General features: G+C 54.6%; 1 protein-coding gene across 13 annotated transcripts in view; it reads left to right on the top strand.

Annotated features, from left to right (window-relative positions):
- Positions 1-19,091, top strand: part of TCF7 (transcription factor 7) — a 33,044-nt gene that overhangs the window by 9,438 nt on the left and 4,515 nt on the right. For 7 of the 13 annotated variants that reach the window (XM_035290841.3, XM_054251981.2, XM_054251977.2 and 4 more), the window contains 6 exons: positions 13,636-13,744; positions 14,555-14,642; positions 16,362-16,454; positions 17,721-17,837; positions 18,257-18,419; positions 18,529-18,636. In XM_035290841.3, coding sequence (XP_035146732.2) covers positions 13,636-13,744; positions 14,555-14,642; positions 16,362-16,454; positions 17,721-17,837; positions 18,257-18,419; positions 18,529-18,636 — 678 coding nt within the window. The remainder of the gene's footprint in view (positions 1-13,635; positions 13,745-14,554; positions 14,643-16,361; positions 16,455-17,720; positions 17,838-18,256; positions 18,420-18,528; positions 18,637-19,091) is intronic. The other 6 variants (XM_035290839.3, XM_054251982.2, XM_035290837.3 and 3 more) reach the window with 1 other exon arrangement.

Raw genomic sequence — 19,091 nt, 5'->3', positions numbered from 1 at the left:
CCTCCTTTCTGCTGGAACATGGGGCTCCTCTTGGCTAGTTCCCCAGGGAGTAGAGGGCCTCCATCCCTTGCCATGTAGGGCCTCTGGCCTGGGGCATAGCTGGGATGAGCCTGAGTCTGGCCCTCTCCTGGGCCCTGCCAGCAAACTACCCTAGCGGCTGAGCAAGCCTGGGGACTCGCCGTCACTTCACAGCCCTGACTCCACAGCCAGAACTCCCTGGAGATCAGAGGAACAGACGCTCTGCCAAATAAGCTTCCTCCTAACACCCCTCCCTCCCCGTTAAAACAACCAGCTTTCTCTTCAAGGGCAGGAAAGCTGTCTGGGCCCCACACTGTGTGCTTCCAAATGATGAGTGTGTGCCAGAGGCTCTAGGCATGGATGGGCAGGACGTGGCCGCAGGGGAGAGTGGGCATAGGCTTTGGGGGTTTACACAGTTAGGGCTGACCCCACTCCACCATGTCTGAGCTGGTTTGGGTGCCAGTGGTGGCAAATTACCTCCTCCCAGGAAACCTAGTTTTCTCATGAGGGCAGGGAGCTGTGATAGGAAGGAAGCCATCACTTCCCCTGCTGTGTAACCTCACACAAATCTGTTAACCTCTCTAGTTCTCAGTTTCTTCATCTAAAATGGGGTGGGAATCCCTGGCCATGGAGGGGCCTGTGTGCTGGGTGGGCCTCAGCTGGGGTCTGCTGGGCAGCTCCTTGCAAACACTGCTCCAGAGCCAGCCTCCCCATCAGGCAAGAAGTGGTCGTGGGGAGGGAGGGACAGGTGATGGGAGTCCAGGCCGAGGGATTCTGACTAACTCTGACCTGGCTCTGGTGGCAGCGGGCCCAGCCTCCTGGCCTGCTGAGCCGCCATCTGAAACGCATTACTGATGCTTTGTAAACTCCACATCATTTGGCCACATGAAAGCCTGGGACCTAAAAATAGCTGCTCCCAGAGGACGCCCCGCATTGGTGGGGCTCAGCTGACCTCTGCACGCACACCCACCACCAAACCACCTCCCTCACCAGGGAGCCCCGACTGGTAGGGCCCCACCCACTCACCCTCCCAGTGTGGGCAGCCACTGCCTGGGGCCAATTTATCTGGGCATAGATCTCACTCAGCTGGTCAAAGCTTCAGGCCCTGTGGCTGTACCCAGGGCAGAATGTCTGAGAGAGCCAGGAGGAGGCTGCTAAGGGTGAGGTGGTGGCTTTGGGACCCTTCCCCAGACTTGCCATGCCTGGAATCCTGGGGGGAAGCTTACTGGAAAGCTAGTGGAACTATCTTACAGAAGAGGACAGAGGCCCTGAGGATGGAAGCACTGGGAGGGGCCCTAGTCTGATGTTTACTTGGCCAGTGTCTGATGTTGGATGCAAGAGTCACTGCCCACGTGCTTGTGAGAGTAGGGCAGGGCCTGTCTGGGAGCCCCCGGTGTCCATCGGAGAACCCACTAAGCGGGAAGCAGGGCAGCACAGGACTCTGAGCTTCTAGGGTTGACTCTTTGCCCTGCTGTCTGTGGGTTCCCTCTCTTTATGGTCTCTATGACCAACTGCAAACCACTCTTTTCCCTAAAAATAAACATGCTTATGGGATTGGGGAAAGCTTTGTAGCTATCAAAGGAAATAATAGGGTGTTTTAGAAAATTACATTGTGTTTTAAATAACCAGCATGAAAGTCATTAAGTTTGAAGTTTCATTCAAATCAGATGGCTCTGTGGCTGGCCTGGTGGCCAGGAAGGCAGAGGTGGGTGGGCCCTCCGAGAGGCTGAGAGGCAGCTTGTGGAGAGCCTTGCGGCGGTGGCAGCAGTGAGGTCTCTGCTGGCTGGGTACAGCCAAGGTCCAAGCGGGCTGGCCACCGAGTGGATGCCTGGCCGCAGCAGCCACCCCAGAGCTCACTGGCAGCCTGGCTATGGTGGGCAGCCCCATGGAGTGTGAAGACAAATGAACCTGGGAGAGCCAAGGCCACAAGGTTGATGGCCATGTTGCCGGGGGGTGGTTTCAGGGATGGAGTTGGGATCAGAAAGGGCTGGGGAGGATCTGTGGGGCCCAGGCCACATCTGTTCACTTCACCACTGGATTCTCAGTGCCCACCCTAGGGCCTAGCATACAGTAGGTGCCATCAGTAAGCAGTTGTTGAAAGAATAACAACTTCAACAGTTCGTGTCAAACACTTCCCAAGTGCCAGGCCTGTGCCAGGGGCTTTTACTCGTGATACCAAGATCCGTACAGGCCAAGAAAGTAGATACTACTGTTGCTTCCCTTTTGCAGATGGGGAAACTGGGGCTTAGAGGAGATAAGGAATGTGCTAATAACTGGCAGAGTCAGGATTTGAACTTTGGTCTATTTTATCCTGAAACCCACACTCCTCACTGCTGTATCTGATTTGCTGAAGAATGTGTGGAGATGGGGCACTGCGGGCCAAGAAGCTAGGTGGTACCCCCAACACCCTCCCAGGTTCATAAGCTGGACCCAGCTGGATTCCTCTGGCCCCAGAGAAAGGCCATGCCTCTCACTGCCTTTCCAGGGACATCTCATAGCTCTGGGCCTGGGTCAGGGATGGCCCCTGTCCTCCTCAGACACCTGGCAAATTCAGGGCTCCCAGAGCCAAAAGGGCTGTCTTTCTTAGTTGAAAGGCATGTGCCCAGGCCTTCCAGAACAAATGTTACATGGAAAAGTATCTGTAAAGGATATTTAGTATTGATTCCGATTTGGTGTGTGATGGAAGGACAATTAAGACCTGTCTATAGGTAAATCACTTCCTCTCTAGTATTGGTCCTGATGTAGCTCAGGGCCCACTGTTAAGACTTCTGGGCCAGGCACTCTCCTGTGTGGTCCCAAGCTGGGCTGTGGGGTTTCATAGGCTCTGAGTCATGGGAAATGGCTGGACTGAAGTAGCTGAGGGAGTCCCAGGGTATGGGTGCGCCCGCCCACCTTATTCCCCCATGGGAAAGCTGCTTAGGAACCAGAGCCACTTAGGAACCACTGCCAGCTCCACTGGGGCCCTTTGATGGCAGTTTCTTCTTCTCTTGCTGCCTGCTGCCTCCCACCCTTTCACTCTGATCATTGCGGGCCAGTCAGGAGCCCAGTGATCTGGCCTGACAGGAATCTGGCAGTGGTCCAGAGGAAATCAAGGGCTGGCCACCCTGACCTGGCACAAAGCTGGTGTTCCTGAAAAGCCCTTGTCTTGGGACATACTTGCTTTTGCTTATTCTCCTTTTGTTTCACTTTATTCTTGAGTAAAAAAGGAATATTAAGTTGAAAAAGTGCAAATATTAATTCATCTCTAAACCTCATAGCAACCCCATGAGGCCTGGACATTTTACAGATGGGGATTCCCAGGAATGGAGAGACTTGTGCCTAGTGGGTGGTGGAGGAGGGATTTGAGCCCAGGCATCTGACTTGGTGTTTGCCATCCCTCCCCTTATACTCTGTTGCGTCTTTGGCCGTGCACATGTGTGCTGCAGCCACAGCCCAGTGCCTGGCTCCCCTATTCCATTCCTTCCCACTCCTCACCCCCAGGACTATGCTATTTCACCCTCTGCCCTGTTTGCATGATGCTACATCCAGGTGTGTTTCTGAGAGTTGTCTGCAGCAGTTTTGTGTGACCTTCCCTCACTTGCCTCATGAGGGGCTCTCCTAAGGCTCCTGTGCAGTTGGCAAAGCCCAGCCTCCTCCCTCTGCTCACACTGGGTGTGTGGCCCTCGGGTGGTAGCACACCAGGGCCTGGCACCTCCAGGAGCTCCTTTCCACACCTTGTGGATAAATGGCTAGACAGTCCAGACAGAGCCCCAGGGGTCTTGACTGGCCATAGCTGGGAGAGTGAGCACTTCCTGACTGTGGCCTCAGGGCAGGACTGTCCTAAGGGCTGGTACAAGCTTTGGAACAGAACAGAACAGAACCCCTGTCTTGTCTGCTCCTCAGAGGCTGCTGGATTAAAATGGGCAAGACTGCAGGGCCAAGGCTGGGGAGGTGATCTCCAAGGCTCTCTCCCTGGCTCTCTCCCTCCACCCTTGAGCCCCTGCCTTTCTGGGACTTGCCTGGGCTCTCAGTTCTCACTCCCCAGCTTCAAGCTAGGCAAGCCCCTGCAAGAGCACCCCAGCCTCCAGTGGCTGCCCCACCCGTCCTCACACATGGGGCCACAGAGCACCAGCCAGACCCTGTGGGAGGGATGACCTCTTGCGTTTCTTTTGGTTATTTATGACAGAATTAAAATCACCTCCTTCAAGGACAGGGTGCCCTCACTGAGGGCTGGGGGAAGTCGGAGCCACACTGCTAGCTAATTTGTTTCAAGAAAGATTCTTGTCTGGGTGCAGTAGCTCACACCTGTAATCCCAGTACTTTGGGATTACCCGCTGAGGTGGGTGGATCACGAGGTCAGGAGTTCAAGACCAGCCTGGCCAAGATGGTGAACCCCGTCTCTACTAAAAATACAAAAATTAGCCAGGTGCGGTGGCAGGCGCCTGTAATCCCAGCTACTCGGGAGGCTGAGGCAGGAGAATCACTTGAACCCGTCGGGCAGAGGTTGCAGTGAGCTGACATCATGCCACTACACTCCAGTCTTGGTGACGGAGTGAGACTCCATCTCAAAAAAAAAAAAAAAAAGATCCTTGGCAGGCTGTTGCCAGCAGAAGTTCTGCCTATGAGGCCTCTCACTGAATGGTAAAGATCTGTAGCCAAGAACACCAGAGAGCCAGATTCAAATCCAGATCCACCACTGCTGGCTATGAGACCTTGAGCAAGAGTCTTCTCTGTGCTTCACGTTCCTCATCTGCAAAGTATGCACAGCACAAAGTGGTTGGGAAGACTGGTAGGATTCCAGCAGGGGCAGAGCTCTGCAAACTTCGAGACACTCAGTCAGCTGTTACCAGTGGGGGCTGCCGTCTCTAAATCTATACCTCTGGTATTTTTCTGCCTCTTCTGCAAAGCCCCCAGGAAAACAGCCTCAGAACTCCTCAAATACCTCCCTCCCCAGATCCCTGCTTTCCCTACTGCCAAAGACAGTGGAGCTATGAGGCTGTGCCTTGCCCTGATCCACAGTGGGCTCCTGGGCACCTGAGCACTGAGGAGGGGCTGCATGAGTAACTGCCTGGGCTGGGGGTTGCCAGCCTCAGGGCTGCTGCGCAGTCTCTGTGCTGTGTTGGTGGCATCAACTAGCAGCTCAGTTGCAGCACCTCCCGGAAGCTTATATTTTCCTCTAAAAACATCCTGTCCTAAGGGGCGTTCACCTCAAAACAGAGGAAAGAAAACACAAGTAAACGAATGCATAGAAACCACTGGAGGCCAGGGGCCAGGCCACTCAGCTAAGTGGGGCTCAGCGAGTATGCCTCGGGTCAGGCCGGGCCTAGAGCAGGCTTGTGGTTTGCCAAGCCTACATGCAGGGACTCCAGTCCCCACCTCTGCGGTGGCAGGCCCCTTTATCTGATGTAAAGGCCAAGCAGTGGGTGGACTGGCCACACGCACCTAGCAGAGCTCTGTGCAACTGTGACCAGAGCTTGTGCCAGCAGGCAGGACTGAAGGCTCCTGGTCCAGAAGGATGTGGCCTTGCCAGCCCCCAGCCCTTCCAGCTCAGCTGGCCACGCAGCCACACTCTGTGCTTTTCTGTGCTTTGTGGTGGGCGTAAGGCACAGGGCATCCAGCACGCTGTGGGTAGGGAGGTTGCAGGCCATCTTTGGAGAGTACCGTGTCCTGGGCAGTTCCTGGAGCAGGGCCTAGGGATAAAGGGCATGAGCAGGGCATGCCCTGCTGGAGTATCCCAGCCCTACTGGAGTATATCTGCAGAGGTGGGATCTGCAAAAGCCCACAAATTGAGGCTTGGTCCATATGCAGATGAGCCCTGTTTGGAAAGTCTGAGGGGCCCACCCCCTGGGAAGTTCATTCTTACGGTCTGAGGCTTTGGGGGGCATCCTGCTCAGCAACTGGGCAGACTCCTCGGCACTAAAGCACCACTGGTGCTGGTCAGTGGGGCCCCAGCTCTAGATGCAGATGCCTGGGGGAGCTGTGGGGCTGCCAGGTGGGCCCTAGCAGTGCAAAGAAGAAAAGTGAGAACCAGAGGGGCTGTGCCAGGGGAGCTGGGCCAAGGGCTGAGACCAGCCTGCACTGTGCTTGGCCCAGGTGTCTTCCCAAGTCACTGCCCTGGCATGGCCCAGGTGTCTGTCCAGAAGAAGGGGTGCTTTTTCTGATTAGCACAAATGCACCATATGAATTAATGGCAGCCCTGATTTTGACTGGTCATTCTGACTCCCAAAGTATGGCAGGCAGGAGAGGACAGGGGTAGGAGGAGGCCAAAGGGTCTTAGGTACCAAGTAGGATGTCCTGAGTCCAAGTAGTGGCCCCAGCTCCTCCCAGCTTCCTAGCCTGTACTGCGGTGACCCTGTGCCCAGCCCCAGCCAGGGTGCCTTATTTAGTACAGACACATTCTCCCTAATCACTGGCTCCCTAATGGCTCCCACCCCACTGCACTGGACTCAATTTTGAGGGCCCAACTCTAATATATTCATTATAAATAAGTCAGGGCACAATCCCAGACCACAAGGGCAGGATAGATGAACAGTCAACTATAGCACAGTGGATCAGTGCTCCAGAAGGAGTTAAGGATGAAGGTATGGCAAGGGACCCCTCCACAGATGAGGAAGTAGGACAGACTTCTAGGAGGAAGTCTATTTATATGAGTCCTGAAAGATGGATTAGAGTTTGCCAAGCCAAGTGGTAGAAGGGTACTCCAGGAAGAGGGAATATCATGGCCCTCTGAGCCAGTGTACCCACGTGGCCGGAGCATGGAGAAGGAAAGGATGAGGCTGGTGCCACTGAAGACCCAGAGCGTCCATAAAGGGTCCTGGCACTGGCCTGGTGGGGGCTGAAGGGCCACGAGGCTCAACCTCACTGAGCCTTGCTTCCCACATGTGCGAAATGGGAAGAATCTATAAGAATCTTGAGGCCTGCCTCAAGTGGGTTGTCACTTATGGTATTTACATTACTCAGAATCACCTCTGTGTGCTTGGCAAACAGAACAGTAACCACAGCAATAGCCCACCTTTCTGTCTGGTCAGCCTCTGCCCTGGAAGCAGCACAAGGATCAAAGTGGGGATCTGCCCTTCATTCCATGGGCTTTTCCCCAAGGCCTCTCCCAGCTCTGGACCAGGCATCAGGAGCAGCCTTCTGCCTGAGGGAAGAAGTTACAGCCCTGGGGCTGAGAAGGGGGCATGCACAGGTTCTGGAAGCACCGGGATTTAGAGGGCTTCATGCGACAAGTCTGCTGAGTGCAGAGCCCAGAGAGACAGAGATGACTAACAAGCAGATACTGCCCTCCAGGACCCCCAGGCCAACCTCTGCCAGCCAGGCTGGTGGTACCCCAAGGCAGGTCACAGGCCTTTCCACAAGGTGATCCTTAGACTAAGGTCAGGATGAGAGCGGGCCAGCCTAGTCCAGAATAGGAGAAAGTATGGAACACTGCAGTGGGGGAAGGCACGTGGGCCGGAGGAGCAGGCTGGCATGACTGTGCCGTGGTGAGCAGGGGACATGGCTGGGGCCTTGGGGCCATGCTCAACTGCTGCCACCAGACAGGCTGCCAGTGCAGCCAGAACCCCCATCCCAGGGGTCTCAAAACTTGTTGGGGCATTTTTCAGGTTAGGGAAGCACTCGTTCAAGTAACCCTGACCAGCCAGGCTGGCAAAGGGAGAGATTGGGTTTAGAACTGGGACAGCCTCCTCCCAACCCCCTACCTTGTTCTGCGCACAATAACCATAGGCCCTTTGCAGTGTCATGGGTGTCATCCCAGCTCTGCCACTTACTAGCTGTGTGACCTTGTGCCTCAGCTTCCCCGTCTGTCAGGTGGGCATAGTAGTCAACCTGCTATCATAGGTCTGTTTTAGGAGTATCTGAGCTAAACTCTGCAAGGTGCTCAGAACTGTGTCTAGCACATGGGAAACACTCCACTCACATTAGTACACGCTTTTCTCTTGGCCTGAAGCATTCTTTTGCCTGGTACATAATAGAAGCTCATCAACATACCCTGACCGAATGGTACCAATAGAAACCAGCTGAGCATCCTGGTCTCTTGGGGGGCTGCTTCTGCTGGCACAGTCCCCTGCCACTGGGAGGCGTTCTTGAGAGAACCTGAACAGGCCTAACCTATCCCCTACCCCCTCGGGCTTGAGTGTAGAGGAAACAGCAACTTTCTTCGCTGGGAAAGTGTTGTGGGGCTCAAGCATTTAGGGGTTTTCAGAGTCAACTGTCAGAGGCGAGGGAGTTTCTCTGCTGGTGGTGGCAAGGGCTGTCAGTGTGCACACAGCCTGCAAGCAGACCGCTGCGGTCTGCAGGGAAAATGCCGACTGTGTTTATTTTTCACCTGAGCCTGCAGGAAGTTGGGGGGGTTGGGGAGTGGTGGTGAAGGGGGATGCCAAGCCAGGCCCAAGCTCGACTTCAGAACAGAGGAGAACTACCTCAGGAGTCTCCTATTTCCACCTCCTCCTGCCTAGTCCTGCCTGGCCCTCTTCCGGGCTCCCCCCTGCTAAACAAGAGGGCATGGTGGAAGCACTGAAATGAGGAATTCCTTGCCATGGGCTCAGAAAATAGCCCAGAAGGGCGAGGAGCCCCTGCGGGACAGTGGACTGGAGTGGCCTGAGGAAGTCTTTGAGTAGTAAGCAATGCAGTGGCAGGAAGGACCACATCTGCGGGGAGTAAGCCCTGTCACCAGGCATCCTGCAGAAGTCTGAACAGGCACTGATGGGATAGAGATGACTCTAGGGTAGCTCTGGGGTGTCTGGGCTGGTGGAGGAGACAGAGGGGCTCAGGCAAAGGCAACGAATGGGGGTCTGGGGTATGCTGATCAAGCAGCATGGGCTGTGGGTAAGGCATCCACACATTTAAACATCCTAGCATGCTTTGAGAACCCAGCTCTATGTTTGGTACTCTGCTGCCAAAGGGTGAAGGCAAGAGAGATGAAGATGGGTCATTGAGATGCTCAGGGCCCGATGGGGACAATCAACCCAGGCCTGCCTCCTTTCCTCAGGAGCTGGGCATAGTCATCATCAGGGGGAGCAGGGGAGGGGAGCTCCAGTCACTGGGCTCCCCATACACATACCAGGCCCCAGGTGACCCCACCCTGTTGTCTAGGCAGCCTGGCCCTGAGACAGCCTTGTGCTGAGGCCCTGGAGTGGGACATTCCACTGGGCAAGGGGGACATGGGTGATAGGCCCTGTGCCAGACAGTTTCCCTTGACTACTACCACGAGGCACCAAGGGGGCTGGGGAGTGAGGCTAAAAGGCAGCCTGCATGAATGTGGGAGGGACTGGCCAGGATCTTGATGCCCTGCCCTGGAGCCCTGGCCACCCCAGGACCTCCAGCTGCCAGTGGGTTATCTGCCCCACCCCTGCCCATCTAGCACTTCTCCTGTGGTCTGACAGCCAACTCCTGTTTAATGCATTTTTTCCTGGTTCCCAAGGAAGGCTGGTAGACAGAAGGAGCCCACAGCCTGTCAGGCAACACCCCGCAACACTGGCCATCACATGTATATGTACCAGGCCAGCAGCTGCAGGCTGGGCTGGATTCTCTTGGAGGTTTCCTAGTCCCAGCCTGAGCTGTGCAGCAACGTGGGGCTCAGGTGGCAAAGCTGGACCCAAGCCAGACCCAGCATGGCCAAGGAAGGTCAGCTCTGGCTTCCCTGCCCCCGACAAGAGGGCTCTCCATGGCTTCCTGGCCAAAACTCCTGTGAGTAGTTTCTTGGTAAACTACCCACTCCCAGGGGAAGGGTAGTTTACTGAGAACCTGCCATGGAGCCATGTTCTCACTACCTTGGAGCAGACCCCCAACTCTGGGCAGAGCAGAGACTCTGGGACTGTCTTCCAGGAGCTGGCACCGTGGACCCCTGCCTATTCCACTAGCCAGGCCCTCAGTCCATCCCAAGGGTCAAAGAGTCAGAACCAAGGCTGGATAGCAAGGCCTCCTCTGAAGCAGAAGCTTAGACTCGAAAGCCCCCCATGCTCCAGGCATTTGTGCCCTAAGGTGGTGAATGGTGAAATGCTTTCTGCCAGGATCCAGTGTTCCTGAAGGAGTAGGCCCTAAGGCTCAGTCTCCATCCTCAGCTATCACGAGGGCGTGGTCAGGGCTGATGCTGTCTGTCTGTCTGTCTGGCACTATTCTAGGAACCTGTTAGGATAAAAACACCTCAGGGATTTCCAGGAAACTCCCTACTTTAACAGACCCTTAGCTCTTTCTCCCCAGAACTTTAAGACAAAGCAGAACTTTTACATCTGTGACCAGCGAGGTGAGCAGGACTGGTATTCTCATCTCCATTTTACAAGGGGAGAAAATGCAGCCTCAGAGAAGGGATGAGAATGGCCCAGGATCCTCTAGTAAAAGGTCAGTGAAAAGGCAAGCCTAGAGCTGGGCTTCCCAACCTACCTCACATCATGGCACGTTTACAAAATTATCACTGGAGTAAATGAAGGATGCTGGAGGCTAAAGCACCCATGGGAAGTCCCAGGCATAGTGAACAAAGAAGAGAGTAGAAGGTGCTGTGGTTACAGAGGGAGCAGAGGACAGATCACGCAGAGGTTTACTTATTTATTTATTCTGAGACGGCATCTCACTGTCACCCAGGCTGGAGTGCAGTGGCACAATCATGGCTCACTGCAGCCTCCATCTCCAGGGCTCAAGGGATCCTCCTGCCTCAGCCTTCCTGAGTAGCTGGGGCTACAGGCATGTACCACCATGCCCAGCTAGTTATTTTTATTTTTAGTAGAGACAAGGCCTTGCTCTGTTGCCCACGCTGGTCTTGAACTCCTGACCTCAAGCAATCCTCCTGTCTCAGTCCCCCAAAGTGCTGGGATTACAGGCTTGAAGCCACTGCATCCAGTGCACATAGAACTTTGTAGGCCCCAGGTCAGGAGATAGCGTGGGAAGCCACTGGAAACGTTAGGTAGGAGTGACATGATCTGATTCCTCTTGCTGCTGGATTGAGGACTGGCAGGAGAGAAGGAGGGGTCTAGGGAGGGTCTGCTGCAATCATCCAGGTTCGAAGTGATAGTGGCTTGGACTGGGTGGAGGACAAAGAAGAAGTAAGAAGTGGTGGGATTCTAGATAACACTTTGAAGGTAGAGCATTAGGATTTGCTGACAAATTGGATATGGAGTATCAGAGAAAAAGGAGTCAAGGATGACTTCAAGATTTTTAGTCTAAGCAGCTGAAAGGACAAAGTTACCATTAATTGAGGAAGACAGGGAGGAGTGTTTGGGGCAGGAAGTCAGAGGTTCTGATCTGGATATGTTGAGTTTGGGAGGCATTTCAGACCACCAAGTAGAGTCGGGTAAGCATTTGGAAAGTAGAGTTCCTAGAAGTGGGGCTGGGATAGAAATGTGGAGTCATCACATGAAGATATTTAAAGCTGTAAACCCAAATGAGGGGAAGATGGAAGCCAGAAACAAGGTGAAGGAGTGGTCCATGAAGCTGGAGGAACATCAGGCAGTGTGGCATTCTGCAATCCAAGTGAAGAAACTAGTTCAAGGAAGTGGGAGAAACCAATTGTGTCTGATGCTGCAGAGAGGTCAGGTAAAATTACAACTGAGAATCGACTACTGAGTTCAGGATTGCGGAAGTTACTGGGACTGTGACAAGAGTCATCTGGTAGAGGGATGGGGCAAGACACCATCTGGCTGGGTTGAAGAGAGAATGAGGGCTGAGAACTACGGGCAGTGAATGTGGACAGGTCTGCTGAGGTTTCTGTAAACGGGAGTGAGACAGGAGGTGGTAGGTAGCTGGGGGAAGATTTAGAGATGGGAGAAATGGCAGCCAGTTTTTACCCTGATGGGAATGAGACAGAGTTTACAAAGTGCATGGCACAGTCCCTGGTACATGGCAGGTACCAGATACCTGAAGGAGTTCACGTGTCCACACACCCTGCAGCTGCCCCAGCCTCTCCTCTTCCTTGCCAGCCACCCCTCTTCCTTGCCAGCCACCTATAGGGACATCATACTCTGTCTGCCTGAGGAAAGGAGGAAGCCTGGGTAGCCCTGTTATGTGAGGCTCTTCTTGGTGAGCAGACAGATGAGTAGGGCAGGTGGCAGTGTCAGCACCTTCCCCAAGACCAGAGGGGAAGGGTGAAGCTTGTAGCCTGGAGGCAGGAATATGAGGGAAGATGCCAGCAATACAGCTGTTGCTAGTAGGTGAGGGGGCCTGTGCCCAGCTGGGAGCTTCATGCCTTGGCTACAGTGGGGCTTATTCCCAGCCTTCCATCTGGGCTTGCCCTGGGCTCCAATAATCAAGTGCCAAGAGACTGCCAGGCCCCCTCACCATGAGGCACCCTTCTCCAGGCCCAGAAATAAAGGGGCCATGAACTCCATTCACTACCAGGAGAGAAGCCTGAAGCTCTTAAGGAGTCTGGCTAAATTCACCCAGTCAAAAACTGTACCCACAGAGTGGGGAGGAACCCAGGCCATAGCCCTGATTACTATCTTGCCCCAAAGATGTCCTGTTCCCTCTGCCAGGGATCAGAGATGACTCATCCAAACTCCTAGCCAGCAGCATCCCTGAAGACGGACTTTTCGAAGTGGGAAGTTGAACCTTGGTTGCAGATGATGTCTCCAAGGCCGTGACCCATGCAGATGTGCACTGAGAATACTGTAGACCTGGGCCTTGGCCCTGGCAGCGACTCCCTGCAGCCAAGTCTCCCTGGGGAGCCCCTCTTGCAGCCTGCTGACTGAGTCATCTCTTGATAGAGCAGTGCAACTAGTGTGAAAAGTAAGAGTTCTGGCCAGGTGCAGCAGTTCATGCCTATAATCCCAGCACTTTGGGAGGCTCAGGCAGGTGGACCACTCGAGGTCAGGAGTTCAAGACCAGGCTAGCCAACATGGCGAAACTCCACCTCTACTAAAAATACAAAAATTAGCTGGGCACAGTGGCGGGTGCCTGTAATCCCAGCTACTCGGGAGGCTGAGGCAGGAGAATCACTTAAACCACTGGGAGGCACAGGTTGCAGTGAGCCGAGATTGTGCCACTGTACTCCAGCCTGGGCCACAGAGCAAGTCTCTGTCTCAAAAAGGAAAGAAAAGTAAGAGTCCTGCGGTGCTGACAAAACAGGAAGTACAGGGGCTGGGTAGGCTGGCCCTGAAGGAAGCCAGGCCCCATCTCCCCTGAGTTAGGGGACTGAGGAGGACCCTTCCCTGTGCCAGCAAATCCTGTCAGGCCTGAGCCAAGACAAATGGTCAGACTCAGGATCCCCAGATTGGGGGCTAAAGGAGGAAGAAAGAAAGCTCCAGGCTATGCTGGGGTAGGCGTAGGTCCTCAAACCATGCCCTGGTTTAGGGGGCTGGAGACTATAAGCAAACCCCCAGACAAGCCAAATCTGAGATGAGGCCAATAAGGGTTTTCTGGACCAGGGAGATGCACCTCTAGGAAATGAGTGCCTAGAAAAAACAAGAGGCTTTCTAGTGGGTGGGACTGCTTGGGTAAAGTCTTGCAGGCTAGTGGGCAGGAGCACTGGACACAGGGTGGCTTGAGTGGTATCTCCTTCCCTGATGCCTCTGGCTTTGGTCACTTCTACTTTTGACAGCTGGGCTTCGTGCATACAATTTACTAGGACCCTGCCTATATACACACCCTCACCCTAGTGCCTTCCTCCCTCAGGACTCCCCACACTCACCCACCCTCCTTCTCATTTTTCAGCACAAGGCCAGTCAGCCTGCCCATGGTGTCCCCCAACTCTCTCCTCTCTACGAACATTTCAGCAGCCCACACCCCACCCCTGCACCTGTGGACATCAGCCAGAAGCAAGGTACAAGCCTGGAATGGGGAGGGGCCTAGTGAAATCAGAGCCTGAGGGCCAAGTCCCCAGTTTCTGAGACCAGATGGCTGGGTCCATTTTATAACTGGAGAACCTGGAGCTGTGCAAACTAAGTGCCCAAAGAAAATTCCAGAAAGAGGGACTGGGGGTAGGAGGGCACCAGAAGACTGGAAAAGTGGGTGTTAGGTCAAAATGTGAAAGCTTCAGGTTGAGGTAGAAGCCTAAATCCCATGGGTAACCCTGCTGCTGCCAATATGGAAGCATTGCTGAGAACTGTAAAACTGTAGCCTTTCCTCCCCTCAGTGAGAAAATGGAAAGTGGTGGTTGTGATGGCTGATTCACCTCAGCCTCAGGCAAAGTCATTCTGAAATCCCTCCTTGTCAGCTGTGGGAAACCTGCTGACTCAACCCTGGGGGGGCAAGTGGAGCCCTGGCTACCCAGGCTGGGCTCCCCTAGACCAAGGACCTGCCTCCTACCCAGAAAGCTAGGCTGGAGTCCCCCCAGCAGAGATGCCCCAGCCGTGGACCAGGAGGCCTGGCCTCCATGCCTGAATGACTTCAGCTCTGCCTATTGGCCAGCTGATGTCTTAGACAAGTCACCCAGCCCTCTGCCCTGAGTTTCCTTGTCTGTCAAAGGTACACTGTTCTCATACTGGGATCGTCCTCAATAAACCAGTTTATGTCTGGTCCTCTAGCAAAGCTGGTGGCGTCTTAAGGCCCCTGTAAGCAGCTCTAGGATGCAGTAACGGGTGAGGCCTGCCAGATCAGGCTAGCCCACTCACTCAGCCTCTCTCTTCTGCAGTTCCTAGGCCTCTGCAGACCCCTGACCTCTCTGGCTTCTACTCCCTGACCTCAGGCAGCATGGGACAGCTCCCCCACACTGTGAGCTGGTGAGTGTGGGCCCAATGGGAAGGGGGTACCATGTGCTGGTTGGACCAAGACCTGCCTACCCTTCCATTTCCTCCTCCATCTCTCTTGGCTGGCCACCCTGCTGCCAGCTCTGTTTAGATGCCAGGGGCTGGCCAGGAGCTCTGTCCTAACCTGGCTGTGAGCTAGGGGTCCCCCTGGCCTGCATTCCCCAGGTAGCCTGATATACTCCCTTTGGGGAGGCAGAAGAGCTGGTCCTTGGTCCCAGCCCTGTCTCCCTCAGTGTCCAAGAGGTCCCCTTGTATGGGAGAAGGCTGGGCTACTAAGGGACCTCCAGGGCCATATGAGTACGTGAGGAAGAAAGGTGGACCTGAGCAGGGAGGCGACAGCATGAACGGCTACCAGAGAGGCTGCTGCTTCTCAGCTCACTGGCCTCAGTGCCTACTGCTTTTGGTCCCTTCCTTGGCTGAGCTGCTTTAGGGGCAGTGTTCCTCCCTGCCCCTGTGGTGCCTGCTTGAGCCCAAGGCTCCAACCAGCCTGCTTGGAGAGTTGGCTGGGCCAGGAAAAGGAAGCCTGGACCCCTAAGCCAGTAGGCCTGACTGTGGGCCAAAGGGCCTGTCCTCAGCTGGAGTTGGGCCTTCGCAGGCTACTTGGCCCTTTACTTACCAACAACAGTGTGAGCTGCACAGGTCTCTAGCCTATTTCAGAGAGCTGGGCTGTGGCAGTCACCTAACAGCAGGAACACTTGGCTTCCCAAGGAGATTGGGCAGGTCAGAGGCCCAACCTGCAGTTGGCACCCTCCTCCATTCCAGATTCTCCTTGAACAATCCATTCTGAATACTAATCAAGACTACCCCCATGAATACCCCTAGGATCAAAGTGTGGCAAGATGCTCAAGATCTCAGCCTTATTGCACTAGACCAGGGTTCTGTGGATGCAAATCTGTGGGCCCACCCTTCAAAAGCATGACCAGCAGCACTGAAGACCAACAGACTTGAGCCTAGAGCACATGTTTACCCACCAAGGCTCTAAGAAGGGGACTTTAGGCAGGCTTGTGCTCTCGGCTTCCACCTGGTAGCAGTTGGCTGTGAGGAAAGAAGTGGGGATATTTTAGCCATCTCTCCACTGAGCCCTACTGTGTGCCAGGCAGGGTTCTGGGCACCAGGGAAGCACTGCTGAAGCCAAATGATCCTTAGGTCCCTGCCTTCTCAGAACTCAGTCCACCTAGTGGGCAACCCCAGCAAGAAGCATAGTTATGGGGCACTGTTGGTAATGCTTTGATTAGGGATTGTAGGAGCCCACAGGGGTACCTCATCCAGCGTGGAATCTCAGGGATTTGAGGAGAAAAGGTCACGTAGCCAAGCAAAACCTGAAGGATGACCAGGAGTTAAAGCAGGCAAAGTGGGGCAAAACAATCCAATGTTAACAGTGGATGCAATGGCTGATACCCAGGACAGGTATCAGCCCTGTATCGTCGAAGAAACAGGCAGCAGGCTGGAGGGGCCCAGGGGTCTGCTAAGCTGGGTCCCAGGAGAAGGATAATATTTCCATCCCTCAAACAGCCACACAAGTTTATAGAGGGAAACAGGTGCAGCACAAGCTGCCCTCTGGTGGCAGATGCTTGAAATTCCAGCGAGACCCATCTGTCTCACACTATGGGTCAAGGCCTAGCAAGGTAGGGAAGTCCTTCCCCATGCCTGGCCAGCAGCCAGACTGCTAACAGCTGTCTCTCCTAACCACAGGCCCAGCCCTCCTCTCTACCCCCTGTCCCCTTCCTGCGGATATAGACAGCACTTCCCTGCCCCCACTGCAGCCCCTGGCGCCCCTTACCCCAGGTGAGTCCCCTACACTGCAGCCAGGCTCCTGCTTCTTGTTGCCCAGGCTTCAGTGCCCACACAAGGCCATGCCCAGGCCAGTGCTTGCCCTATGTTAGTCTTTTGTCCATCTGTCTGTCTGTCCTTTTGCAGCCCCCTGCTGTCCTGTGCCTGAGAATGAAGCTAGTGCAAGTGCCAACAGGCCTCAGCCCGGGCCACACCATGCAGCAGAGTGCCACAGAGGCCAGGACACCACAGGCACATGTGGCTCAGTCTGTGTGTGGATGGGTGGGCACTCACCTCTGTTCTGCATCCCTACTTAGGAGGACTCTCTTGGGCATCCCCTGAGCTCTGCCCAAGCTGAGACAGCATCCTTTACTAAGTCCCCAGTGGGCTGCTGGCTCACGGATAACACCTGTGCAAGCAGTAACAGGCAGAATGGTCTCCACAGAGCAGCAAGAAAGTGAAGTGGGAAATGTGTGTACATGTATCCCTTCACTTAGCTCACTCCCTCAGTGATAGACTCAGTGCCAGATATGCAATAGCAGGGGATTCTGCAAACATTTTTAGCCCACTGGAGCTCACAGCCCAGCACAGCAAGTGTAGACATGGCACCAGCAGCTGAATGGGCCAGCTGAGTGATACGGAAGCCCTAAGGAGACCTCACCAGGCCTGATGGATCAGAGAGACCTTCGTGAAAAGAGTAATAGATCTTTAGTGAGAGGGAAACAAAGGGAACAGCTGTAACTGGGGCTGACTGGGAGTGGAGAGCAGCAAGAAGCAGAGGGGAGGAGAAGAGGTAGAAACATCTGTAGGGATGCTCATGCAAGGCTGTGCAGGCCCTTGGGAGTAGCCTGGGTTCTATTCTGTGGATGCTGGGGGAATTTCAGCAGCAGCAGGCCAGGAACATTCAGGTGTTTTTAATGGTCACTCTGGCTATTGTGTGGAGAGAGGCCTGGAAAAGCCAAGCAGTAGAGGGCTGAGGCCTCATAAGGCAGCCACAGGCTCCTGAGGCTGGTTGGTGGGGGCAGAACATGAGAAGGGGACAGATTCAAAAGCTACTTGGGACCTATTAGTAACCTGAATGACAATCTATGTAGATTTTTGCAGTATGTCTGTGTAGTGTGCTGGGAGCAGGTATTTGTATTTATCTGTGTACTTACGTCCAGGCCAGTAGGGGTAGACTATCTGTGTCCTCAAGTCATGTACTATGCAGGGGCCTCCATGTGTGTCCCAAGGTCTGGCCCATAATTCTTGGCTCAGTGTTAACTTTCTTCCTGCCTCCAGGTTCACCCACCCATCCTTGATGCTCGGCTCTGGTGTACCTGGTCACCCAGCAGCCATCCCCCACCCCACCATTGTGCCCGCCTCAGGGAAGGAGCTGCAGCCCTACGACCGCAACCTGTGAGTCAAGACAATGATGGCGGGGGTGTGTCAGCCAGGACACACATGCCTTCCCACCAGGCCTGAGGACTACCACAGGGTCCCTGGCCAAGCTGCTTTGTGTCTCTGGCTACATGTTTTTGATCCTTAAAAGAGGAAGGGGTGGGTGGGATGGGGAAACAAGGATTTCTCTGAGCCAACAGAGGAGAGGCTCAGAAGTCCTTAACGCATGCTTTTCCCACTTGGCTGTAGTATTCCTGTAAGGAACAGATACTTAGCTGTCTGCTCACCCATTTGGGGGCAGCTAGAAAAGATCCCACTTAGAAAACTCTGGTATCATACATACACTTACCCACACACTAGGCCCACACTAGAGGAGGGGCCTGCCATTAGGTGGGCACTTGGGGGGCCCCTGAGCAATTTGGATTTCTGCCCCTCAGGAAGACACAAGCAGAGTCCAAGGCAGAGAAAGAGGCCAAGAAGCCAACCATCAAGAAGCCCCTCAATGCTTTCATGCTGTACATGAAGGAGATGAGAGCCAAGGTCATCGCAGAGTGCACACTTAAGGAGAGCGCTGCCATCAACCAGATCCTGGGCCGCAGGGTGAGACCATGGGCAAGTGGGCTGGCAGGAATGCTCCCAGACCATCTTCAGCCTGGTGCAGCCTGCTGACTCCCTGATGCACCCCACCCGCCCCCCTTCCCCACTGCAGTGGCACGCGTTGTCGCGAGAAGAGCAGGCCAAGTACTACGAGCTGGCCCGCAAGGAGAGGCAGCTGCACATGCAGCTTTACCCAGGCTGGTCGGCGCGCGACAACTATGTGAGTGGCCAGTGACACACAGCAGGGGTGGGGAGGGGACCCTTTGAGAAACCATGCCCCTAGGCACCATCTCAGCAAGGAAGGCAGGTGAAGGCACAGATGAGGAAGGGCATGGAGGGTCCAAGGCCTCCCATGGCTGGCTCAGAAGATGCCAAGTCCACATCCTATTTACTACTCCACAATACGCTCACACATGGGCTATTCCCCAACATTTGATTGGGCCACATGGGCAGAAGGGGAGAAAGCGGTCTGGAAGTCACATCCCTCCATTCAAATTGGAGACCCAATTGGGGCAAGGGAAGAGCCTCTAAATGCACTCCATAGCAGCGTAGCAAGAAGAGCAATCAAGAAACACCAGCACCCCCAAGGTAGGAGGGGCCTGTATGCCCAGAATCCCAGGGGTACCCAAGCTAGGCGGCAGGCTGTGGGTATCCCAGTAGCTGCCTTCCAAATCT

The sequence above is a fragment of the Callithrix jacchus genome, chromosome 2 (genome assembly GCF_049354715.1).
Source record: "Callithrix jacchus isolate 240 chromosome 2, calJac240_pri, whole genome shotgun sequence".
Classification (NCBI taxonomy): Eukaryota; Metazoa; Chordata; class Mammalia; order Primates; family Cebidae; genus Callithrix; species Callithrix jacchus.
This window is presented reverse-complemented; position numbering and strand designations above follow the sequence as displayed.